We start from the raw sequence: 26,598 nt of genomic DNA, 5'->3' as shown, positions 1-26,598 counted from the left end.
AGGGGCTGCTCCTTAAATTTTGGCTGCACTTCAGTCCCACGCTCCTGATCTTTGGGCACCCGGTGTGGAGGGGAGCGGGTAGGTCGGAAGGCCTCCTCGTCGGACTGCTCCTGGGCACGGCCAATGGGGCCATTAACTGGTCCAGGCAGCGGGCGGTCGAGGGGGTCGTTCAGCCCGACTGCCTGCCTCTCTTCCGCGGTTACATTCGCACCAGGATGTCCCTGGAGATGGAGCACGCGGTGTCCACCGGTACGCTCGCGGCCTTCCGCGAGAGGTGGGCACCGGAGGGACTGGAGTGCATCATCACCCCCGGCAACCAAATTTTGATTTGACTGTTTAAAGTTTCCGTTAAAGTTTTATTTGTTAATTTGTGGGTTCTAGTGCCCTTGCCAAAAGGGGGCACTTGATTTTGCATCCTACCAAAACAGTTGTAGAGCTGTTGCATTATGAGTGACTCAGCCAGTCACGTGATGTTGACCAGACACTAAACCCCAGTCAGTTGGGTCTAGGTCATCCACGATGAGGTATGCAGTTGTGAGCATAGTGGACAAACTGGTAATGTGTAGTGTGATTGTTAAACCTTTGCCATTAAGAACTCGTTGGTTTATTAACAATGTGTTGCTACAGAAACATAGAAAATAGGTGCAGGAGCAGGCCATTCGGCCCTTCGAGCCTGCACCACCATTTAATATGATCACGGCTGATCATGCAACTTTAGTACCCCATTCCTGGTTTCTCTCCACATCCCTTTAGCCGTGAGGGCCACATCTAACTCCCTTTTGAATATATCTAACAAACTGGCCTCAACAACTTTCTGTGGTAGAGAATTCCACAAGTTCAGAATTCTCTGAGTGAAGAAGTTTTTCCTCATCTCGGTCCTAAATGGCTTACCCCTTATCCTTAGACTGTGACCCCTGGTTCTGGACTTCCCCAACATCGGAACATTTTTCCTGCATCTAACCAATCCAGTCCCGTCAGAATTTTGAATTCTTAAGCAAAGAACCCACGAAGCAAATACATTACAGATGTCAAGGCCTTAGAGAGGGTACAGAGGAGATTTGGCGACTGGGACCAGGGATAGGGAAATTTGGGTATGTGGAGAGACTGAAGTTGCTTTCCTTTGAGCAGAGAGGGTTAAGAGAAGATTTGATAGTGGTGTTCAAAATAATGAAGGCATTTGATAGAGTGAATAAAGACAAACTGTTTCCACTGCAAGGAGGACCGGTAACCAGAGGGCAGAGATTTAAGGCAATTGGCAAAAGAACCAGAGTCGACTGAGTGATCTAAGGTTAAGACATGGCATGAGAGCTCGGCCATGTGATATGCTCCTCCTGTACCATGTGGGAACTCGGGGACACTTCCGGTGTCCCTGGGCGCTACGTGTGTGGGAAGTGTATCCGCCTCGAGCTCTTGACAGTCCACGTTGCGGAATTGGAGCTGAGGGTGGATTCACTCTGGAGCATCCACGATGCTGAGAATGACGTGAGTATCACGTGTAGTGAGTTGGTCTTACCGCAGGAGAAGGGTCCACAGCCAGATAGGGAATGGAAGACCAGCAGGAAGAGCAGTGCAAGAAAGATAGTGCAGGGGTCCCCTGTGGTCATCCCCCTGCAAAACAGATACACTGCTTTGGGTACTGTTGGGGGGGATGACTCATCAGGAGCGGGCAGCAGCAGCCAAGTTCATGGCACCGTAGGTGGCTCTGCTGCAAAGGAGGGCAGGAAAAAGAGTGGGAGAGCGATAGTGATAGGGGATTCGATGGTGAGGGGAATAGATAGGCGTTTCTGCGGACGCAACCAAGACTCCAGGATGGTATGTTGCCTCCCTGGTGCAAGGGTCAAGGATGTCTCGGAGCGGGTGCAGGACATTCTGAAATGGGAGGGAGAACAGCCAGTTGTCGTGGTGCACATTGGTACCAACGACATAGGTAAAAAAAGGGATGAGGTCCTACGAAACGAATTTAAGGAGCTAGGAGCTAAATTAAAAAGTAGGACCTCAAAAGTAGTAATCTCGGGGTTGCTACCAGTGCCACGTGCTAGTCAGAGTAGGAATCGCAGGATAGCGCAGATGAATACATGGCTTGAGCAGTGGTGCAGCAGGGAGGGATTCAAATTCTTGGGGCATTGGAACCGGTTCTGGGGGAGGTGGGACCAGTACAAACCGGACGGTCTACACCTGGGCAGGACCGGAACCAATGTCCTAGGGGGAGTGTTTGCTAGTGCTGTTGGGGAGGAGTTAAACTAATATTGCAGGGGGATGGGAACCTATGCAGGGAGACAGAGGGAGACAAAAATGAGGCAAAAGCAAAAGACAGAAAGGAGATGAGGAAAAGTGGAGGGCAGAGAAACCCAAGGCAAAGAACAAAAAGGGCCACTGTACAGCAAAATTCTAGAAGGACAAAGGGTGTTAAAAAAGCAAGCCTGAAGGCTTTGTGTCTTAATGCAAGGAGTATCCGCAATAAGGTGGATGAATTAACTGTGCAAATAGATGTTAACAAATATGATGTGATTGGGATTACGGAGACGTGGCTCCAGGATGATCAGGGCTGGGAACTCAACATCCAGGGGTATTCAACATTCAGGAAGGATAGAATAAAAGGAAAAGGAGGTGGGGTAGCATTGCTGGTTAAAGAGGAGATTAATGCAATAGTTAGGAAAGACATTAGCTTGGATGATGTGGAATCTATATGGGTAGAGCTGCAGAACACCAAAGGGCAAAAATCGTTAGTGGGAGTTGTGTACAGACCTCCAAACAGTAGTAGTGATGTTGGGGAGGGCATCAAACAGGAAATTAGGAGTGCATGCAATAAAGGTGCAGCAGTTATAATGGGTGACTTTAATATGCACATAGATTGGGCTAGCCAAACTGGAAGCAATACGGTGGAGGAGGATTTCCTGGAATGCATAAGGGATGGTTTTCTAGACCAATATGTCGAGGAACCAACTAGGGGGGAGGCCATCTTAGACTGGGTGTTGTGTAATGAGAGAGGATTAATTAGCAATCTCATTGTGCGAGGCCCCTTGGGGAAGAGTGACCATAATATGGTGGAATTCTGCATTAGGATGGAGAATGAAACAGTTAATTCAGAGACCATGGTCCAGAACTTAAAGAAGGGTAACTTTGAAGGTATGAGGCGTGAATTGGCTAGGATAGATTGGCGAATGATACTGAAGGGGTTGACTGTGGATGGGCAATGGCAGACATTTAGAGACCGCATGGATGAATTACAACAATTGTACATTCCTGTCTGGCGTAAAAATAAAAAAGGGAAGGTGGCTCAACCGTGGCTATCTAGGGAAATCAGGGATAGTATTAAAGCCAAGGAAATGGCATACAAATTGGCCAGAAATAGCAGCGAACCTGGGGAATGGGAGAAATTTATGAACTCAGCAGAGGAGGACAAAGGGTTTGATTAGGGCAGGGAAAATGGAGTACGAGAAGAAGCTTGCAGGGAACATTAAGGCGGATTGCAAAAGTTTCTATAGGTATGTAAAGAGAAAAAGGTTAGTAAAGACAAACGTAGGTCCCCTGCAGTCAGAATCAGGGGAAGTCATAACGGGGAACAAAGAAATGGCAGACCAATTGAACAAGTACTTTGGTTCAGTATTCACTAAGGAGGACACAAACAACCTTCCGGATATAAAAGTGGTCAGAGGGTCTATTAAGGAGGAGGAACTGAGGGAAATCTTTATTAGTCGGGAAATTGTGTTGGGGAAATTGATGGGATTGAAGGCCGATAAATCCCCAGGGCCTGATGGACTGCATCCCAGAGTACTTAAGGAGGTGGCCTTGGAAATAGCGGATGCATTGACAGTCATTTTCCAACATTCCATTGACTCTGGATCAGTTCCTATCGAGTGGAGGGTAGCCAATGTAACCCCACTTTTTAAAAAAGGAGGGAGAGAGAAAGCAGGGAATTATAGACCGGTCAGCCTGACCTCAGTAGTGGGTAAAATGATGGAATCAATTATTAAGGATGTCATAGCAGCGCATTTGGAAAATGGTGACATGATAGGTCCAAGTCAGCATGGATTTGTGAAAGGGAGATCATGCTTGACAAATCTTCTGGAATTTTTTGAGGATGTTTCCAATAAAGTGGACAAAGGAGTACCAGTTGATGTGGTATATTTGGACTTTCAGAAGGCTTTCGAAAAGGTCCCACACAGGAGATTAATGTGCAAAGTTAAAGCACATGGGATTGGTGGTAGTGTGCTGACGTGGATTGAGAACTGGTTGTCAGACAGGAAGCAAAGAGTAGGAGTAAATGGGTACTTTTCGGAATGGCAGGCAGTGACTAGTGGGGTACCGCAGGGTTCTGTGCTGGGGCCCCAGCTGTTTACACTGTACATTAATGATTTAGAAGAGGGGATTAAATGTAGTATCTCCAAATTTGCGGATGACACTAAGTTGGGTGGCAGTGTGAGCTGCGAGGAGGATGCTATGAGGCTACAGAGTGACTTGGATAGGTTAGGTGAGTGGGCAAATGCGTGGCAGATGAAGTATAATGTGGATAAATGTGAGGTTATCCACTTTGGTGGTAAAAACAGAGAGACAGACTATTATCTGAATGGTGACAGATTAGGAAAAGGGAAGGTGCAACGAGACCTGGGTGTCATGGTACATCAGTCATTGAAGGTTGGCATGCAGGTACAGCAGGCGGTTAAGAAAGCAAATGGTATGTTGGCCTTCATAGCGAGGGGATTTGAGTACAGGGGCAGTGAGGTGTTGCTACAGTTGTACAGGGCCTTGGTGATGCCACACCTGGAGTATTGTGTACAGTTTTGGTCTCCTAACTTGAGGAAGGACATTCTTGCTATTGAGGGAGTGCAGCGAAGATTCACCAGACTGATTCCCGGGATGGTGGGACTGACCTATCAAGAAAGACTGGATCAACTGGGCTTGTATTCACTGGAGTTCAGAAGAGTGAGAGGGGACCTCATAGAAACGTTTAAAATTCTGACGGGACTGGACAGGTTAGATGCAGGAAGAATGTTCCCGATGTTGGGGAAGTCCAGAACCAGGGGTCACAGTCTAAGGATAAGGGGTAAGCCATTTAGGACCGAGATGAGGAGAAACTTCTTCACCCAGAGAGTGGTGAACCTGTGGAATTCTCTACCACAGGAAGTAGTTGAGGCCAATTCACTAAATATATTCAAAAGGGAGTTAGATGAAGTCCTTACTACTCGGGGGATCAAGGGGTATGGCGTGAAAGCAGGAAGTGGGTACTGAAGTTTCATGTTCAGCCATGAACTCATTGAATGGCGGTGCAGGCTAGAAGGGCTGAATGGCCTGCTCCTGCACCTATTTTCTATGTTTCTATGTGGAAAGCACTGCCTGAAAGGGTGGTGGAAGTAGATTTAATAATGGCCCTGAAATTCCAATGTCCCGGGTCCGTACGAAGTTCCCAAGGACCCGGGAAGGCATCGGAAAATCCGGTTTTCAGCGCGCAATGCCCATGAGCTGAAAACCGGCTTTTCCGATCTGTCAAGTTTCTGGCTTGACGGATCTCGCGCATATCGGGAGCGAGGACACTTGCAGGTCAAGATTTCCGATATTTACGCATATCTTGCCCTGCAAATGTCCTTTTAAAATCTTGCGCCTGAAAAAGCAGGCGTATTGACAACTTTTACAGGCGCAAGTGTTTAAAAAAATACACAAACGTTTAAAAATAAAGTTATAAAAACTCATTTTATTTTTTAAAAACCTTCCCCACTACGTTAAGTTTGTTTTAAGGCTTAATTAAAAAAACATTTATTGAAAAAAAAAGTCAGGAAATTTTTTTTTTTTTAAAAGAACTTTAATTTAAATGAATGTTAAATATGTAGTTTATTTTCTATTTTTTTTTTATTGTGTTTTGGGTGTTTGGCGGGGGGGGGAGGTTTTTCATTCATATTATAGGAGTTCCGGACTTACGGATCTATTACGATGAATGAGAATCTATACTTCACCTGATTGGCTGCTGTCTCCAGCTCCTGGCTTGCGCATGTCCCCACGTGCACGCGCTGCGACGCGCTGCGACGCGCAGTCACGGGAGGCCTTGGGCTCGAAAGTTCCAACGGGAGCAGCAGCGACAGGTAAGTGCGCAGCTTTTTTCTCTCTTTCTGTCGTTTGCCCGCGGGAAAGAGCTCGAACGGAATTTCAGGGCCATTAACTTTCAACGGGGAACTGGATAAATACGGGAAGGGAAAAAATTTGCGGAAGCTATGGGGAAAAAGTAGGGGAGTGGCACAGGCAGATGGGCTGAATGGCCTCCTTCTGTGCTGTAAGATTCTATGATGAACTGAATGCAATTTACAGGCTTATTGTCTAAGCTATGTAGCAAAATAAAATATGCAGTAGGGCCAATTGTAACTTCATCCGGGCGGCCTAAATGGGGCAGTAGCATCTGAAAAGCCCCGGATCAAACTTGCAACCCTCCAATGTAAAAGAATATTTATATTATAAAATATATTAAACTGCCAACCTTACCCCTTTACTGTGGAGCAGATTATTCAACGTGCTTTTATAAATCGAATCTTTTCACTGCATGTGACAGAACTGTTATATATGTAAACTTACTCTGTACAGCCACCAGAGGGCTCATCCCCTGGAGTCCCAAGGGATCCCATAATCCTTTGGGAGCACAGGTATTTAAGGAGGCTTCACAGGTTGGAGAGGCACTCTGGAGACCGGCACTAAAAGACTGCGGTCACACTTTACTTTGAGCTCACAGTGTTCAGTCTGACTCTTTCTTCATACGTAACAAGAACCATGGGGGGGGAAAAAGTGTGTGTGAGTGTGCATGTAGGACTTGACTAGGCTGGCCGTGATGTAGGTGAGAGGGCTACCCACTGAGCCACAGCTGACACTGAAAGGAGAAAATGTTCTCATAATTCGTGAGAAATTGTAGCGCATTCCAGTTTTCCCATAGTCGGCCTTACATGAGCCAGACTGAAAATCAGTAAACAATCGGATACTTGGAAGCTGTGAACAGCAGCTTCGGGGAATGGAGTCATGCTCTCTCTTTTAAACTATTCTGAAGAAAATTATTTTTTGAGTGTGTTGCCAGATCAGATGCTCCACGAGCGTGGTTTCACCTTCACCTTCACCACGCGGTTTGCTGGAATGTTGCGTTCTCTGGCACGTGCTCTGTCAACGGCTCAGTGGGTTAATGATCCAGGCCGACACTCCCAGTGCAGTGCTGAGGGAGTGCTGCACTGTCGGAGGTGTCGTCTTTCGGGATGAGACGTTAAACTCGGGTCCCGTCTGCTTTCTCGGGTGGACATAAAAGATCCCATGGCACTATTTCAAAGAAGAGCAGGGGGAGTTATCCCCGGTTTCCTGGGGCCAATATTTATCCCTCAAGCAATACCTAAAACAGATGATCTGGTCGTTTATCTCATTTTGGGAGCTTGCTGTGCGCAAATTGGCTGCCGCATTTCCTACATTACAACAGTGGCTATGCTTCAAAAGTACTTCGTTGGCCCTAAAGCGCATTGGTATGTCTTGCGGTCATGAAAGGCGCTATATAAATGCAAATTGTTAAAGCGCTGCTCAGTGTGGTACTGAGCCAGCGGAGTCTGGTCCATAGATGCACACGATAGTGACCAGGAACTGGGGCTTTCTCCCCCTGCCCCTCCTTGCCTGTGAGCACTGGAGCCAATCACAGCAGCTCCAACCTCTGCCCTGGCCAAGAACCATTCATGGTACAGACTGGCGATTGAACCTTGACCTGTGTGTGTGTGTATGCGAGAATCATTTACACACTCTCTGGCATCTCATAAGCGCTTTACAGCCAATGAAGTACTTTGGGAGCGTAGTCACTGTTGTAATGTGGGAAACGTGGCAGCCAATTTTGCGCACAGCAAGCTCCCACAAACAGCAAGCGATAATGACCAGATAATCTCTCTTTTTTTTTTTAGTTATGTGGATTGAAGGATAAATATTGCCCCAGGACACCGCCCCTGCTCTTCTTCAAAGTAATGGGATCCGTGGGATCTTTTAGTTCCACCTGAGAGCAGAGGAGTCTTGATTTAGCGTCTCATCCGAAAGACGGCCCCTCCGACAGTGCGGCGCTCCCTCAGTACTGCTCCTCTGGCAGTGTGGCGCTCCCTCAGTACTGCCCCTCCGGCAGTGCGGCGCTCCCTCAGTACTGCCCCTCCGACAGTGCGGCGCTCCCTCAGTACTGCCCCTCCGACAGTGCGGCGCTCCCTCAGTACTGCTCCTCCGACAGTGCGGCGCTCCCTCAGTACTGCTCCTCCGGCAGTGCGGCGCTCCCTCAGTACTGCTCCTCCGGCAGTGCGGCGCTCCCTCAGTACTGCTCCTCCGGCAGTGCGGCGCTCCCTCAGTACTGCCCCTCCGACAGTGCGGCGCTCCCTCAGTACTGCCCCTCCGACAGTGCGGCGCTCCCTCAGTACTGATCCTCCGGCATTGTGGCGTTCCCTCAGCACTGCTCCTCCGGCATTGCGGCGCTCCCTCAGTACTGCTCCTCCGACAGTGCGGCGCTCCAGTACTGCTCCTCTGACAGTGCGGCGCTCCCTCAGTACTGCCCCTCCGACAGTGCGGCGCTCCCTCAGTACTGCCCCTCCGACAGTGCGGCGCTCCCTCAGTACTGCCCCTCCGACAGTGCGGCGCTCCCTCAGTACTGCTCCTCCGGCAGTGCGGCGCTCCCTCAGTATTGCCCCTCCGACAGTGCGGCTCTCCCTCAGTACTGCCCCTCCGGCAGTGCGGCTCTCCCTCAGTATTGCCCCTCCGACAGTGCGGCGCTCCCTCAGTACTGCCCCTCCGACAGTGCGGCGCTCCCTCAGTACTGCTCCTCCGGCAGTGCGGCGCTCCCTCAGTATTGCCCCTCCGACAGTGCGGCTCTCCCTCAGTACTGCTCCTCCGGCAGTGCGGCGCTCCCTCAAAACTGCACTGGAGCATCAATCTAGATTTTTTTTTGTGTGCTCAAGTCCCTGGAGTGGGACTTGAACCCACAACCTTCTGACTCCGAGGCGAGTGTGTGCTACCCACTGAGCCACAGCTGACAAAGAAAGATGATCACCTTGAAACCTCACCATGTAAAGTTTGCAATTTGAATAACATGAAACCATTTCCTCCCCTCGACTAGGATCACCAACTCGCCAATGGCTGACCTCTGCGTGGTCTGGGCCAAGTGCGACGATGGGAAAGTGCGGGGTTTCCTGCTGGAGAAGGGAACGAAGGGCCTGGCGACTCCGACAATCGAGGGCAAGTTCTCGCTGCGAGCCTCTTCCACCGGGATGATTCTGATGGAGGACGTGGAGGTGCCGGCAGATAACCTGCTGCCCAACGCCGTGGGCCTCGCGGTAAGTTGGTACCAGGCCCCCCCCCAAAAAACCTCCATGGCCGTGGGGCCTGTCTGGTTGGTAATGGCCCTTAAAAAGGAGCAGACTGATGGAGCATGGAGAACTAACCCGGGAGAGAGGGGTGAACGATTGGCATGGTAGACCTTTTTCTATTCTGTTAAAACTAGGTAAATGCATAGGGGAAGCATCCTGGAATATCTAGCTCCATTCGTATTGGGAAAGAGCTCAAAATAACACTTAGTGTCCATTATCGGATGCAGTACTTTGTATTACAATGTAGGGGATGGTAGCGCAGTGGTTCTGTTTGACTAGTAATCCAGAGGCCCATACTAATGATCCGGAGACGTGAGTTCAAATCCCTCCACGGCCGCTGTGGGAAATTTCAATTCAGTTAATTAACTAAATCTGGAATGAAAAGCTAGTGTCCGTAATGGTGACCAGAAAAACCATCAGGTTCATTAATGTTCTTCAGGGAAGTAAATCCAAGCCTTTCTGTCCTTTTGAAATGTCACAATGATCATCTGAACATCATTCAGGAGAATGAGGAAGAGCTTTTTTCACGCAGCGAGTGGTTAGGATCTGGAATGCGCTGCCTGAGAGGGTGGTGGAGGCAGAATCAGTCACGGCTTTCAAAAGGGAGTTGGATAAGTAGCTTGTCATGTATTTCATCGTAACCCATGTATAAACTGACCTAAGTTGTACACCGTGAGAACATTGACCACTAGGTGGTGAACTTGTGGGAGACACTCCTAACCTGGACTTTCAGGTATTAAAAGGGGAAGCTCCACCCACCTTCATCACTTCGGTGCTGGCTAATAAAGGTTACTGGTCACAGAGTGACCACCTCTCAAGTATGGGCCTCGTGTGCATTTATACTGTACAGTAAGGACGTATCATAGCTGAAGGAAGATTTTTTGCAGGGCTACGGGGAAAGGGCAGGGGAGTGGGACTGGCCGAGGTGGTCTTGCAGAGAGCCGGTGCGGGCTCGATGGGCCGAATGGCCTCCTTCTGTGCTGTAACCGTTCTATGATTGCGTTTTCCCTCGCTATCGCAGCCGTCCAGATTCCAGTCCCTCAATTATCCAGTGACTAAGCTCAGTTATGTTTGATACCCCAAGATATATCCAGGTTCTCGACTGTTTTGTAAATGTTGCAATACTCGAGGGTTTTTTTTTAAAACTTTTTCTTCTGACCCAGGGTCCTTTCGGGTGTCTGAACAATGCTCGGTACGGAATTTCCTGGGGAGCCCTGGGCGCGGCAGAGTTCTGTTTGGAAACAGCCAGGCAGTACGCTTTGGACAGGTAAGGGGTGGAATGTAACTAAGGGTTGCAGTAACGAGGAATAAAGTAATTTTCTGTTAAATTCCAATTCCCCCATCTTCTGGGTACAGCAGGTGCTTGAGGGAATGTCGCGATGGGCTTCTACAGTCCCTGCTTTGCTCAAGAGAGTCTATGCTCAAGGTCTGATAACAGGACAACAACTTGCATTTATATAGCGCCTTTAACATAGTGAAACGTCCCAAGGCGCTTCACAGCAGTATTATGAGATTAAAAAAATTGAATCCGAGCCGCATAAGTAGAAATTAGCGCAAGTGACCAAAAGCTTGGTCAAAGAGGTAGTTTTAAGGAGTGTCTTGAAGAAGGAAAGAGAGGTAGAGAGATGGAGGGAGGGAGTTCCAGAGCTTGGGGCCCAGCCAACAGAAGGCACGGCCACCAATGGTTGAGCGATTTATAATCGGGGATGCTCGAGGGCAGAAGCAGATATCTTGGTGGGGACTGGGGGGGGAGTTGTGGGGCTGGACGAGATTACAGGGAGGGAGGGGGGGGGAAGTTGTGGGGCTGGAGGAGATTACAGGGAGGGAGGGGGGGGGAGGGAGTTGTGGGGCTAGAGGAGATTACAGGGAGGGAGGGGGGGGGAAGTTGTGGGGCTGGAGGAGATTACAGGGAGGGAGGGGGGGGGAAGTTGTGGGGCTGGAGGAGATTACAGGGAGGGAGGTGGGGGGGGGAGTTATGGGGCTGGAGGAGATTACAGGGAGGGAGGGGGGAGGGGGGGAGGGAGTTGTGGGGCTAGAGGAGATTACAGGGATAGGGAGGGGGGGGGGAAGAGTTGTGGGGCTGAAGGAGATTACAGGGAGGGAGGGGGGGGAGGGAGTTGTGAGGCTAGAGGAGATTACAGGGATAGGGATGGGGCGAGGCCATGGAGGGATTTGAAAATAAGGATGAACATTTTTAATTGGATACATTGCTTAACCGGAAGCCAATGTAGGTCAGCGAGCACAGGGGTGATGGGTGAGCGGGACGTGGTGCGAGTTAGGACACGGGGCAGTCGAGTTTTGGATCACCTCTAGTTTATGTCGGGTAGAATCTGGGAGGCCGGCCAGAAGTGCATTGGAATAGTCAAGTCTAGAGGTAACAAAGGCACGGATGAGGGCTTCAGCAGCAGATGAGCTGAGGCAAGGGCGGGGACGGGCGATGTTACGGACAACCTTTGGTTTGGCTCTTGCCCAACTGGGAGAGTGAAGGACTCCATAAGCAAGTAAATAGAAGCCTTCTCTGTAGTTTGGTTTGAAGACTCTATTGAGCCCATGGGTTTCTGCTGCGATATTGGACTGCCCACTGATCAGAAGACTAGTTTCCATGGGCATCGGTCACCGGTGGTACTTTGCCCAATGGCTACTGTGAGTGAGCCTCCATGGCAATCGTCATCAGGCTCGTTGAACACAGTGGGCTTCAGCGCTGATCCCAATCCTGCCTTCAACATATTTTACGCAACGAGTAGTTAGGATTTGGAACGCACTGCCTGATAGGGTGATGGATACAGATTCAATAGTAGCCTTCAAACAGGACTTGGATAAATGCTTGAAGGGGAAAAAAAATTGCAGGGGTATGGGGAAAGAGCAGGGGAGTGGGACTAACTGGATTGCTGTTCGAAAGGGCCAGTGCAGACTCGATGGGCTAAATGGCCTCCTTCTGTACTGTACTGTTCCAAGATTCTTTTTCTACCAAATGTTGACCTCGGCTCTCATTGCAGGATACAATTTGGGGTCCCCCTTGCTAGAAACCAACTCATCCAGAAGAAAATGGCGGACATGTTGACGGAGATCACGCTGGGCCTTCAGGCCTGCATTCGGCTGGGTCGGTTGAAGGACGAGGATAAGTACGTTTTAATTACAGTCTCAAAGTGACCAAGAGCTGAACATCCAGTGGAATATTGGCAGAAGGATTCTTTACTTAAAAGGTTCTTTTAGAATGTTATGGGTTCAAGTCCCACTCCAGGAACTCGAGCACATAAAGCCAGGCTGACACTCCAGTGCAGTGCTGTGAGAGCGCTGCACTGTCGGAGGTGCCGTCTTTCGGCTCAGATGTTAAACCGAGGCCCCGTCTGCTCTCTTGGGTGGATATAAAAGATCCCATGGCACTATTTTGAAGAAGAGCAGGGGAGTTATCCCCGGTGTCCTGGGCCAATATTTATCCCTCAATCAACATCACAAAAACAGATGATCTGGTCATTATCACATTGCTGTTTGTGGGAGCTTGCTGTGCGCAAATTGGCTGCCGCGTTTCCCACATTACAACAGTGACTACACTCCAAAAGTACTTCATTGGCTGTAAAGCGCTGTGAGACATCCGGTGGTTGTGAAAGGCGCTATATAAATGCAAGTCTTTTTTTTCAAAATGTGTATCTTCTTTGTAGGGTTGCTCCCGAAATGATCTCGATGCTGAAGCGGAATTCCTGCGGGAAGGCTCTGGATATTGCCAGGCAAGCTCGCGACATACTGGGCGGGAACGGGATTTCCGACGAATACCATGTGATTCGGCATGTCATGAACCTGGAGGCCGTAAACACTTACGAAGGTGAGAGACCGGTTTTGCACATGAAACATCATCATAGGCAGTTCCTTGCCATCACGCCAAAAAGGGATGAGTTCACAGTTCATGTTTCAATGAAGGACCTAATATTCCAGGTCCCGAACTACACGTTGAAGGGTGGAAGATGTCTGTGCGTGGAATTTTTTAACGTGTGGTGACCGTTGCACACCAGCCACCACACATGAAACATGCCAAGTTCCCCGAGCAGCCCCCCTTACCCCCCCACCTTGTTTACGATGATTAAAGGATTTGATCGGGGAGATCAGTAGAATGTTTTTCCTCTGGTGGGAGAGTCCAGAACAAGGGAGGAATAACCTTGAAATTAGAGCCAGGCTGTTCAGGGGTGATGTCAGGAAGCACTTCTTCACACACCGGGTCGTGGGAATCTGGAACTCTCCCCAAAACAGGGGGCGTGGAGGTCAATTGGAAATTTTAAAACTGATACTTAGAATTTTGTTAGGTAAAGGTGTCATAGGTTACGGAACCATAATAGGTAGGAATCTTGTGTCTCTTCGCTGTCTCCAACATTACAAAGTCTCCCTTGTTTCTCAGTGGCCAAGAATAAAAGTCATTTTGAAATGAAAATGACCGGGTGGGGTGGGGCGCGCGGGGGGAAGGGAGAGTTATAGAATGATACAGCACTGAAGGAGGCCATTCGGCCCATCGTGCCTGTGCCAGCTCTTTGGTAGCGCTCTCCAATTAATCCCACTCCCCCTGCTCCTTCCCCATTGCCCTGTGCTCATCTTCCCCTTAAGATTCCATCCAATTCTCCCCTGGATGTCACTGTTCAGAGACGAGGACAATGGTCAGTGATGTTGGCAGGGGATGCGCATAAGAAATAGGAGCAGGAGTAGGCCATCTGGCCCCTCGAGCCTGCTCTGCCATTCAATAAGATCACGGCTGATATGATCTTGGCCTCAACTCCACTTACCTGCCCGCTCCCCATAACCCTTGACTCCCTTATCGTTAAAAATGGCATCACAGACTAACTGGCGATACCCATTGGTGGCCACGTGTGTCACGCATGCACTGTTCCCCATCTACGGGGCCCAGAAGAGCCGAGGGCCCAGGGGCAGCACGGGCCAGCCCACACTGCGATTATGTGCGCGCACTAGGTCCGTGCAGCAGAACAGGTCTCCAGTCGTCCTGGTTCAACCCTTGCCACTGGATAGAAACATAGAAACATAGGTGCAGGAGTAGGCCATTCGGCCCTTCTAGCCTGCACCGCCATTCAATGAGTTCATGGCTGAACATGCAACTTCAGTACCCCATTCCTGCTTTCTCGCCATACCCCTTGATCCCCCTAGTAGTAAGGACTTCATCGAACTCCCTTTTGAATATATTTAGTGAATTGGCCTCAACTACTTTCTGTGGTAGAGAATTCCACAGGTTCACCACTCTCTGGGTGAAGAAGTTTCTCCTCATCTCGGTCCTAAATGGCTTCCCCCTTATCTTTAGACTGTGACCCCTGGTTCTGGACTTCCCCAACATTGGGAACATTCTTCCTGCATCTAACCTGTCTAAACCCGTCAGAATTTTAAACGTTTCTATGAGGTCCCCTCTCATTCTTCTGAACTCCAGTGCATACAAGCCCAGTTGATCCAGTCTTTCTTGATAGGTCAGTCCCACCATCCCGGGAATCAGTCTGGTGAACCTTCGCTGCACTCCCTCATAGGATAAAGACCTAGCTCTGTCAAGCCTGTGTGGTGGCTGATGTGCAACGGTCACCACACGCTAAAAAAATCCACACACCGGCATCTTCCATCATCTGGAGTTCAGGACTGGAACATCGGGTCCTTCATTGGAACATCTGTGAACTCTCGTGGAAACAAGTCATCCTCGTTCGAGGGAACCTGGTTGAGTTTTCGACGGCATTTACTGCTGTTAACCTCAGCGTGGAGCACTACTCCTTACGGCAGACTGGACAATCAGTGACTGTACTCTGACTAACCAGGTTTGACGTGTCTTCTGACAGCAAGTTCAATGGGTGTTGAGGAAAGAAAGGATGGGAGGGGCTGTGCGTGTTTCTGGAATGTTTGTGTTCTATTTAAACCTAATCACTCCTGCTTTACTATTTAATTCCTCAGGTACTCATGATATCCATGCCCTGATCCTTGGAAAAGCTATCACAGGCCTGCAATCCTTCACCGTAGAGAAATAGTCCCAGCTGTTCGGCTATGTGACTTCTGGAAAATAGCACTTTCTCGATTTGTTTGGTTGTTTTAATCCAGGTTCATATTCAGGGGGCTTGTGCAGTTTGAAAAGACTTGGGGCGAGACTTTCCATCAGGTTAGTCCCGCTACCACCCAGTTAACCGCTAAGATTTAATCTAACGCCCATATTTCAAAAAATGGAAACTAACGCTCAATTATCGCCCCTTTTATCTCTTGAATACTGAAGTACCTCAGCTTGCAAAACTCATTGTTTTCCTAATTCTAGAATCTTACAGGATAGAATGAGGCCATTCGGCCCATCGTGGTGGTGCCGACTTTTTGAATGAGGTATCCAATTAATCCCACTTCCCAGCTCTTTCCTCATCGCTCTCATCCCTTTTCAATTATTTATCCAATTTCTTTTTGAAAGTTACTATTGAATCTACTTCCACCGCCCTTTCAGGCAGTACGTTTTTTACACAGCATAACTCGCTGTGTAAAAAAAAAAAACCTCAATCTCCCTTGGTTCTATTGCCAATTACCTTTAAATTAAATGTTTACAAGTTGATTTATGGAAACTTTCATTAATACCAATGCACAGTAATGAGGGGTTGGGGTACTCGAACCATGGAAGGTTACTACATGGAAGGCGGCCATTTTCCCAATTCCTGTGTTGATTCTTTGCCAGAGCAATTCGGAACCAATCCCACTGGACTGAACCCAGTCAGGGTCGGCGCGTTCAGGGGAGGAGAGGGAGAGGGACCAGTGAATGTAGAACTAGTCCCACTGCGTGGCCTTCTCCCAGCAATCCGATATCTTCCTCTGCTTTAAGTATTTATTTTGAAGCTGTAAATGTATTTTAGTTTTGCCTTTGAGCCAATAATTCAGAAAATGTTAATGGTCGGACTTTAGATGAGCGGAAAAACATTTGAATGGACAATTTTTTTAAAAAAAATCTACATTTTCCATTCGAGTATTTTTTTTTCCCTAAAATCCCTTTCTTTTTGCTATTATCCTTTCGTTCAGTCCTCACCGCTTATCTAAACTCTCTATAGTTTAAGTTACCTGAACTAATGCATTGTTAGTTTTAATTGTGGAAAACGTGATGTGTTTACTGCACCAAAGTTTTAAGAGTTCAACAACTCTCAAAATCCTGAATGTTAACTGTTCTGAGAAAGGAGTCTCACTAAGTCAGCCAGGAGCTGAAATATTCTCATATATGCCTCTTCACCTGAGCCTTCATTTAAAAAAAATATATATATACCACTGGTTGGCCTCAGCCACAAGCTATAACTTCTGTTGGTTCTTTGGTGTTTACCCAAGCACTCCTAGCAATGCACACTTATAAGATGCTGGGGTAAGTGCCCTGGTGTTTTCACTATTTGCAAGGATCCTAGTTTGCACACACAAATGGGAAGAATATGACTCCCATCCTCTTTTTTTTTCCTGTTGCCTGAGGAAAACAAATCCTGCTATCTCTTGTAACAAATCTGGATTGTCACAGACTATTGGCTCTAATTATAGACAACTGTAGCCAATCTGTATATTAAAGCAAAGCTAGTGGTTTGAACATAAGAAATAGGGGCAGGAGTCAGCCATTTGGCCCCTCGAGATCAGATCAGCCATTCAATAAGATCATGGCTGATCTGATCTTGGCCTCATCTCCACTTTCCTGCCTGCTCCCCATAACCCTTGACTCCCCTTAAGAGGGGGGAGGGAAATCACAACTAACCCCGCACCCCCCCCCCCCACCAAAACCCAACAAAAACCCTGGTTAAAAATCAGAAGTGGCTTTTTCGATATGTGAACCAGTCTGGTCTGCAGCGCTCCACAGTGCTCTTTTAGAGCCAGACTGCTTTAATATTAGAACACAGAGGGGTAGACTTGTGACTGGATTCTGAGACACTGGTTAAACTCCAGCAGTCTTCGCTGCGTGGACTTGGGAGGCCCCACCCCACCCCAAGCCGCGACCCTATGGACGTTTGTTCAGTGGGGTGTGTCTCTACAGGGGAAGAGGGTGGACAGACAGCAATGAGTGGCCCGTGTGGATTTCGCAGTGGCTTGGTTTGGAAACTCTTGAACATAACGATGGGCTGCCGGTTGTGTCAGACCCCTGGCTGACCGAGGGTTTTTTTGCTGCCGCGTTAAATTGAAATTTGAATTGACTTGACTTGCTGACTACCTTAAAGAGAATTGGCACTTTGGTGAGCACAATGATAGACTTGTTCTATACAACAAAGAAAAGCGTCCTCTCTCTCCCTCTCGCTTTCCAACCAAGAAAGTTTTGAGTGCCACCAACCTCCTCTAAGGTTCCGCTGCAATCAGCTGCCAGAATTGCACAAGAACATTCTCTCAGATCATCTTCTGTGGTACGGTCGTAGCAAAGCAAATCAAACATCAATATCCAAGTTGGATATCCATTCCAGTTTCACAGCGTGGATACTGTGTCGGCTGTCTGTGAATTCCCTCTGGGGGCAGTGCTCGATGATGTGCTCCAGGGTCTGATTAGGAGCTCCACAGTCACATGATGGCAATGTTATAATCTTCCACCCGTGGAGAAGGCGGCAGCATCGACCATGACCGGTTCCGATGGTTGTCCACTGTTTGCAAGGAAGGTTTGATCCTACAGGTTGTACTGTGGGGTCCTCTGTAAAGAATTCATTCCCTAAGTTGCATTAAGCAGGCCAGGTCATATTTGGGATGGTTATTAAATATGATTAGATCAAAATCTGTGATCCGTCCTCTTGTGTCAAACTGGTGGATGTGTGTTTCTTGAAGCACCAGAACATTGACACTGAGTAACCTTTCGAGGATCTCTCGGATGTATAGAAGCTAAACAGTTTTTTTTTTCTTAAACCTTTTTTTTCCTTGTGAGAGAAAGGTCTTGCCTCCATTCCCCACCCCCAGTGGCAACGTGATTGCAGACGAAAGCTGACTGCATTGTGGGCATAAAACACGTGCCCTGCCACCTCACAGTGCAACATGTTGGAGCTGTGCCACCATTAGAAGAAGACACTTCACCACAACTTCCTTCAAGAAAAAAATGTTGCTTGCAAAGTTAGCATTGTGTTTATAAGCAATAAAATACCGGCCCAACCTGTCTAATGAAATGCAGTTTGCGTGTGTGTGTATTTCTAATGAAAATGTTATGTTGTAAATCTTGTAATGCATTTCAGCGTGAGTTAACCATAAAATCACCCTTATCTCCTGCTGCCGAGGCCTGTGGATGATCGTGTGTTTGGATCTTGTTACTTTGGTTTCAGCTCAGTTTTATTTTGTGTTTCCCCCAACTAAAGAGAAACACTAATTAATTATTAGTAATTTTGTCAAGGTCTGCAGAGGTGAGCAATAAAGGACCTCCTTTGTAGAGATGGTGTGTACACTAAGTTATTGGTACTGTGTTGAGTGCTTCTCTTCCGCCCCCCCCCACCGACCCCAGCCATTTCTGCCCTGAAAATAACACGTTACACGAGTATAGGCATAGGGAGGTGTTACTACAGTTGTTACAGGTTCTTGGTAAGACCACACCTTGAATATTGTGTGCAGTTTTGGTCTCTTAATCTGAGGAAGGACATTCTTGCTATTGAGGGAGTGCAGCGAAGGTTCACCAGGCTGATTCCTGGGATGACAGGACTGACATATGACAAAAGACTGGATCGACTGGAATTTAGAAGAATGAGAGGGGATCTCATAAAAACATGTAAAATTCTGACTGGATTGGACAGGTTAGATGCAGGAAGAATGTTCCTGATGTTGGGGAAGTCCAGAACCAGGGGTCACAGTCTAAGGATAAGGGGTAAGCCATTTAGGACTGAGATGAGGAGAAACTTCTTCACGCAGAGAATTGTGAACATGTGGAATTCTCTGCCACAGAAAGTTGTTGAGGCCAAATTTGCGGATGACACTAAGTTGGGTGGCAGTGTGAGCTGCGAGGAGGATGCTGTGAGGCTGCAGAGCGACTTGGATAGGTTAGGTGAGTGGGCAAATGCATGGCAGATGAAGTGTAATGTGGATAAATGTGAGGTTATCCACTTTGGTGGTAAAAACAGAGAGACAGACTATTATCTGAATGGTGACAGATTAGGAAAAGGGGAGGTGCAAAGAGACCTGGGTGTCATGGTACATCAGTCATTGAAGGTTGCTATGCAAGTGCAGCAGGCGGTTAAGAAAGCAAATGGCATGTTGGCCTTCATAGCAAGGGGATTTGAGTACAGGGGCAGGGAGGTGTTGCTACAGTTGTACAGGGCATTGGTGAGGCCACACCTGGAGTATTGTGTACAGTTTTGGTCTCCTAACCTGAGGAAGGACATTCTTGCTATTGAGGGAGTGCAGCGAAGGTTCACCAGACTGATTCCCGGGATGGCGGGACTGACCTATCAAGAAAGACTGGATCAACTGGGCTTGTATTCACTGGAGTTCAGAAGAATGAGAGGGGATCTCATAGAAACATTTAAAATTCTGACGGGGTTAGACAGGTTAGATGCAGGAAGAATGTTCCCAATGTTGGGGAAGTCCAGAACCAGAGGTCACAGTCTAAGGATAAGGGGTAAGCCATTTAGGACCGAGATGCGGAGGAACTTCTTCACCCAGAGAGTGGTGAACCTGTGGAATTCTCTACCACAGAAAGTTGTTGAGGCCAATTCACTAAATATATTCAAAAAGGAGTTAGATAAGGTCCTTACTACTAGGGGGATCAAGGGGTATGGCGAGAAAGCAGGAATGGGGTACTGAAGTTGAATGTTCCGCCATGAACTCATTGAATGGCGGTGTAGGCTAGAAGGGCCGAATGGCCTACTCCTGCACCTATTTTCTATGTTTCTATGTAAGATATATTCAAAATGGAGTTAGATGTGGCCCTTACGGCTAAAGGGATCGGGGGTATGGAGAGAAAGCAGGAATGGGGTACTGAAGTTGCATGATCAGCCATGATCATATTGAATGGTGGTGTAGGCTCGAAGGGCCGAATGGTCTCCTCCTGCACCTATTTTCTATGTTTCAACCTTCAATCCGCAAGCAACACAGGTTAACTTTCTCTCTTGCCTGCTGCCAGCGCAGGCCTGAAATTCATGTGGACTTTCGGGCTGCTTGGCCAGGGAGGGTTACGCTTCTGTGGGGGAGGTCACTGCTGATTTTTATCGTGAATGGAAGGAAACCATGTGGGCTGGTGAATGTAGAAGTGAATAAAAACCCTGGTCTTCAAGTCTGGGGATCGCCCTCGACTGAAAATCTGACTGGAGATCTAAACTCCATGGGAATCAGCTGGGAACTTGGTGCAATTCACCTCAACATCACACTATGAAAGTCTACAAATGACTGTATCATCTAAAAGTCCTGCTGTTTATCAAGCAGTATAAATAAACAACACCTTGCATTTATATAAAGCCTTTAATGTAGTGAAATGTCCCAAGGCGCTTTACAGGAGTGTTAGACAAAAAAAATGACACTGAGCCGCAGAAGTTAGGGCAGGTGACCAAAAGCTTGGTCAGAGAGGGAGGTTTTAAGGAGTGTCTTGAAGGAGGAAAGAGGGGTAGAGAGGCGGAGAGGTTTAGGCAGGGAGTTCCAGAGCTTGGGGCCCAGGCAACAGAAGGCACGGCCACCAATGGTTGAGCGATTATAATCAGGGATGCTCAAGGGGGTAGAATTAGAGGAGCGCAGACATCTCGGGGAGGATTGTGGTGCTGATGGAGATTACAGAGATGGGAAGGGGGCGAGGACATGGAGGGATCTGAAAATAAGGATGAGAATTTTGAAATCGAGGCGTTGCTTAACCGGGAGCCAATGTAGGTCAGCGAGCACAGGGGGGTGATGGGTGAGTGGGACTTGGTGCGAGTTAGGACACGGGCAGCCGAGTTTTGGATCACCTCTAGTTTAGGTAGGGTAGAGTGTGGGAGGCCGGCCGGCAGTGCGTTGGAATAGTCAGGTCTAGAGGATGGATTAGGGTTTCAGCAGCGGATAAAGAGGTTATTCTGTTTAAGAGGCTATTTTAACTGATTGCAGACTAATTCTGTTATTTTCCAATTATTACACTCTCGATATCTTGCCGTATCTCAGTACATCTGTAAATAAATCTACTTGTTTTAACATTTACACATGGCTCCGATCATGTGTTACTTTCCGCCTTTTGAAGGAGAGATGAGAATGTCCTTAGCATCCAATGTGTTCTCCATAGGTCAAGACCATAATTAGCGTGTAAGTTATGAATCCCATGGCACATTATCTAACTTAATACTCTTTTTACTGTATACTGCTCTCCCTCGAAGTGAGGAGGATACATCTTGATTCCTGATGCTCGAGTTGTGGACACAGATCTAGAGCTACAACTTTGCACAAATAATTAGTTGAAAGTGTTCCTTTCAATCTGATGCAAAATGTAAATGATAAGAGTCAAACGTGGACCTGGAGGACACAGCTCTTAATCTATACCCAATGTCTTCACCCAGAGGGTGGTGGGGGTCTGGAACTCACTGCCTGAAAGGGTGGTAGAGGCAGAAACCCTCACCGCATTTAAAAAATACTTGGATGTGCAATTGAAGTGCCGTAACCTACAGGGCTACGGACCGAGAGCTGGAAAGTGGGATTAGGCTGGATAGCTCTTGGTCGGCCGGCGCGGACACGATGGGGCCGAAATGGCCTCCTTCCCTGCTGTAAATTTCTATGATCTCTATGATTCTACATGGAGTCAGTCTTTGAAACACTGAGTGCTGTGGCCTGTGAGCAAAGTTTGACTTAACTTTTACCCACGTCCTAGTTCTTAATTTTTTTTACTTCTGCCAAAGTTGCTGTATCACTGCAAATAGTTTAACATACATTACTAGGCTTAGCTGAAATAGGGTAGGAGGAGGCAAAGACCAGTTGGGCTAAATGGCCTGTCACTGTGCAGTGAATTCTATGTCACATTTAATGTTAGGTACCAGCGTGCTTCTGCAGTACCCAACCACTGCCACTGGGTGATGCTAGCAGGTTTACATCATCATCATAGGGCAGTCCCTCGGAATCAAGGAAGACTTGCTTCCACTCTTAAAATGAGTTCTTAGGTAGCTGAACAGTCCAATACGAGAACCACAGTCCCTGTCATGGGTGGGAAAAATAGTTATTGAGGGAAGGGGTGGGTGGGACTGGTTTGCCGCACGCTCTTTCCGCTGCCTGCGCTTGGTTTCTGCATGCTCTCGGCGACGAGGCTCGAGGTGCTCAATGCCCTCCCGGATGCACTTCCTCCACTTAGGGCTGTCTTTGCCCAGGGACTCCCAGGTGTCAGTGGGGATGTTGCACTTTATCAGGGAGGCTTTGAGGGTGTCCTTGTAACATTTCCTCTGCACACTTAGAGTACATACGAAGTCATCCATGATGTCCATCATTACAATGCGACAGTTAATCTGTCATATTGTGGAATTCACACCTGTGGAATTCTCTACCCCAGAAAGTTGTTGAGGCCAATTCACTAAATATATTCAAAAAGGAGTTAGATGAAGTCCTTAATACTAGGGGGATCAAGGGGTATGGCGAGAAAGCAGGAATGGGGTACTGAAGTTGCATGTTCAGCCATGAACTCATTGAATGGCGGTGCAGGCTAGAAGGGCCGAATGACCTACTCCTGCACCTATTTTCTATTTTCTATGTTTCTATGTCACCCAGTTTGCATCTGTCTGCTGGAGACCATAACAACAAAAATTGCATTTATATAACACCGTTAACGTAGGGAAACGTCCCAAGGCGCTTTGCAGGAGCGTGATCGGACACACAGTCAGAAATGTGACTGAAATTCTCCCCTCAGCTCTGGGAACACAATGGTCCCGGGCTCATTGACCAGCGATGTGGGCAGTACAACTGACCCTAGTTCACCGCCCCAGGCGCTCAGGCAAGTCAGCCAGCGTTTCTGCCCCTGATCGCTGGCCTGTCATCAGGCTCAGCTGTGAGGCCTCCACAGTTGAATATCCAACTTATTTTTTTTTGATCCGAGGAAGGAGAGATTTTGTGAGGAGAGAACAGCGAGATGCAGGTGGGTGCAGATAGATTCAGTTCTACTTTTCGGGGAGGAAGGGGAATGTTTACAGATGCACATACTCACATTTACTATTCTGCGCATCTTACTATTTTGCTGTAATAGTGCTGATTTATTTTGGTTTTGTAATTCGTGCTTTGAGATACCAAGAAGCATGCCAGGAAGTTTTCAGATGTATATTCTCTGTTGATGTGTTATAAAGGCCATGAAAAAATGCAACATGCCCACCGACTCTTGGGAATCCCCGGCCCAAGACCGCTCAAAGTGGAGGAGAAGCATCCGGGAAGGCGCCGAACACCTCGAGTCTCATCGCCGAGAGCACGCGGAAGCCAAGCGCAAACAGCGGAAGGAGCGGACGGCAACCCAAGCCCCCCCACCCACCCGTCCCCTCCAACTACCGTCTGCCCCACCTGTGACAGAGACTGTAGGTCCCACATTGGGCTCATCGGTCACCTGAGAACTCATGTTAGTGTGGAAGCAAGTCATCCTCGACTCCGGGGGACTGCCTAAGAAGAGATGATGTTATGATTATTGGCACCAGTTCGCCTCTTTGTGTTAATTCTGATGGTGCAGCTGAAGCTCTATTATGCAGCAGACCCTGAACCATCCAGCACGACTAACTCTTAAGGAAAATCTAACGGGAAAGGAAAGTCGACCGGGAATACATTTTGTTAATATGTTCCTCCATTTTATATGGAGCAAAGCTTTTTCTCTCGAGCTCTTGGCTGATTTTTTTTGGGGGATCAAATATCTCACCTGCAGGGAGGCCCACCAGGGCCAGGCTCTCATCACTACTGGGTAACTGCGCTACCAATAGGAAGAGTCGTGCACTGGCTCCCTCGGTAGCACTGGGGAACAGCTGATTGAGAACCACCCATCCCCCAGAAGCCGTGCTACTGGCTGGGGGTGCAAAAAAAAACACAGCTTTCTCATTGACGGGTCGATAACCAGAGGACGCAGATTTAAGGTGATTGGCAAAAGAACCAGAGGCGACACGAGGAAAAACTTTTTTAACGCAACGACTGGTTAGGATTTGGAATGTGCTGCCTGATCGGGTGGTGGAAACAAATTCAATAGTAGCATTCAAAAGGGAATTGGAAAGATACTTGAAGGAGAAAGAATTGCAGGGATACGGGGAAAGAGCAGGGAGTGGGACTAACTGGATTGCTCTTCGAAAGAGGTGGCGCAGACTCGACGGGTCGAATGGCCTCCTTCTGTGCAGCACTGTTCTATGATTCTATTTACAAAGCATTCACTTTCCTTCCCCTTTAATGGTCCTAGTTATGTTACTGTGTCAGCCGTGGCTCAGTGGGCAGCACTCTCACCTCTGAGTCAGAAGGTTGTGGGTTCAAGTCCCACTCCAGGGATTTGAGCACATAAATCTCGGCTGTCACTCCGAGCGCTGCACTGTCGGAGGCGCCGTCTTTTGGATGAGACGTTAAACTGAGGCCCCGTCTGCCCTCTCAGGTGGATGTAAAAGCGCCCATGGCTCTATTTGGAAGAAGAGCAGGGCAGTTCTCCTCGGTCTCCTGGCCAATATTTATCCCTCAATCAGTATAACAAAAGCAGATTATCTGGTCATTATCACATTGTTGTTTGTGGGAGCTTGCTGTCTGCAAGTTGGCTGCCGCGTTTCCCACATTACAACAGTGACTACATTCCAAAAGTACTTCATTGGCTGTAAGGTGCTTTGGGGCGTCTGGTGGTTGTGAAAGGTGCGAGATAAATGCAATTCTTTCTCTTTCTTTTTTTACTAATTACAGCATTCTCCGATTTCCCTGCCATAAAGGATTCCTGAAAAGGGCTGATTCTGAGTATGAATGTCCGTTAACCAGTCCTATGTATAGTGTGAAAGCATCAATGCATCGCCTCTGTTGGGTCTTGCTTTTGAATACAACAACCTTTAATCGAAAGCAAGCTACACACTAGAATTTACAATCATTAGTATATGCCTTAAACTGTGTAATCTCCCGTATAATTCCCATGTTACCAGTATGGCAGCAACTTTTGTGTGTGTGTGTGTGTGTGTGTGAGTGTTTGTATGAGCAAGCTACACACTAGAATTTACAATCATTAGTATATGCCTTAAACTGTGTAATCTCCCGTATAATTCCCATGTTACCAGTATGGCAGCAACTTTTGTGTGTGTGTGTGTGTGTGTGTGAGTGTTTGTATGAGTGTTTGTGTGTGAGTGGTGAGTGTGTGTGAGAGTGAGTGAGTGTGAGTGAGTGAGAGTGAGTGAGTGTGTGTGTGTGTGTTGAGTATTTGTGTGTGAGTGAGTGAGTGTGTGAGTGAGTGAGTGAGTGAGTGAGTGTGTGTGTGTGTTGAGTGTTTGTGTGTGAGTGAGTGTGTGTATGTGTGTTGAGTGTTTGTGTGTGAGTGAGTGAGTGTGTGTATGTGTGTTGAGTGTTTGTGTGTGAGTGAGTGAGTGAGTGAGTGTGAATGTGTTGAGTGTTTGTGTGTGTGTGAGTGTGTGTGTGTTTGTGTGAGTGTGTGTGTTTGTGTGTGGGTGTGTATGTTTGTGTGTGTGTGAGTGTGTGTGTGTTGAGTGTGTGAGTGTGTGTGGGTGTGTGTGTTTGTGTGTGGGTGGGTGTGTGTGTTTGTGTGTGAGTGTGTGTGTTTGTGTGTGAGTGTGTGTGTTTGTGTGTGGGTGTGTGTGTTTGTGTGTGAGTGTGTGTGAGTGTGTGTGTTTGTGTGTGGGTGTGTGTGTTTGTGTGTGGGTGTGTATGTTTGTGTGTGTGTTTGTGTGTGAGTGTGTGTGTTTGTGTGTGGGTGTGTATGTTTGTGTGTGTGTTTGTGTGTGGGTGTGTGTGTTTGTGTGTGTGTGGGTGTGTGTGTTTGTGTGTGTGTTTGTGTGTGGGTGTGTGTGTTTGTGTGTGGGTGTGTATGTTTGTGTGTGTGTGGATGTGTGTGTGGGTGGGTGTGTGTGTTTGTGTGTGAGTGTGTGTGTTTGTGTGTGGGTGTGTATGTTTGTGTGTGTGTGGGTGTGTTTGTGTGTGAGTGTGTGTGTTTGTGTGTGGGTGTGAGTGTGTGTGTGAGTGTGTGTTTGTGTGTGGGTGTGTGTGAGTGTGTGTGTGTGAGTGTGCGTGTGTTTGTGTGTGAGTGTGTGTGTGTGTGTGTGAGTGTGTGTGTTTGTGTGAGTGTGTGTGTGTGTGTGTGTGTGTGTGAGTGTGTGTGTTTGTGTTTGTGTGTGGGTGTGTGTGTGAGTGTGTGTGTTTGTGTGTGAGTGTGTGTGTGAGTGTGTGTGTGTGTTTGTGTGTGTGTGTGTGTGTG

At 47.9% G+C, this 26,598-nt stretch overlaps 1 protein-coding gene across 1 annotated transcript in view; it reads left to right on the top strand.

Annotated features, from left to right (window-relative positions):
* The window catches only part of gcdhb (glutaryl-CoA dehydrogenase b), a 34,220-nt gene extending 15,495 nt beyond the window's left edge, over nt 1-18,725 (top strand). Inside the window, exons 7-11 of the mRNA XM_070867276.1 lie at nt 9,089-9,305; nt 10,502-10,605; nt 12,335-12,460; nt 12,998-13,158; nt 15,261-18,725. Coding sequence (XP_070723377.1) covers nt 9,089-9,305; nt 10,502-10,605; nt 12,335-12,460; nt 12,998-13,158; nt 15,261-15,334 — 682 coding nt within the window. The 3' untranslated portion in view covers nt 15,335-18,725. The remainder of the gene's footprint in view (nt 1-9,088; nt 9,306-10,501; nt 10,606-12,334; nt 12,461-12,997; nt 13,159-15,260) is intronic.
* The last annotated feature ends 7,873 nt before the right edge of the window (nt 18,726-26,598 follow it).

The sequence above is a fragment of the Pristiophorus japonicus genome, chromosome 24 (genome assembly GCF_044704955.1).
Source record: "Pristiophorus japonicus isolate sPriJap1 chromosome 24, sPriJap1.hap1, whole genome shotgun sequence".
In the NCBI taxonomy this organism is placed as follows: Eukaryota; Metazoa; Chordata; class Chondrichthyes; family Pristiophoridae; genus Pristiophorus; species Pristiophorus japonicus.
Note: the sequence above shows the minus strand (reverse complement) of the source record. Positions and strands in the feature narration are given on the sequence as shown.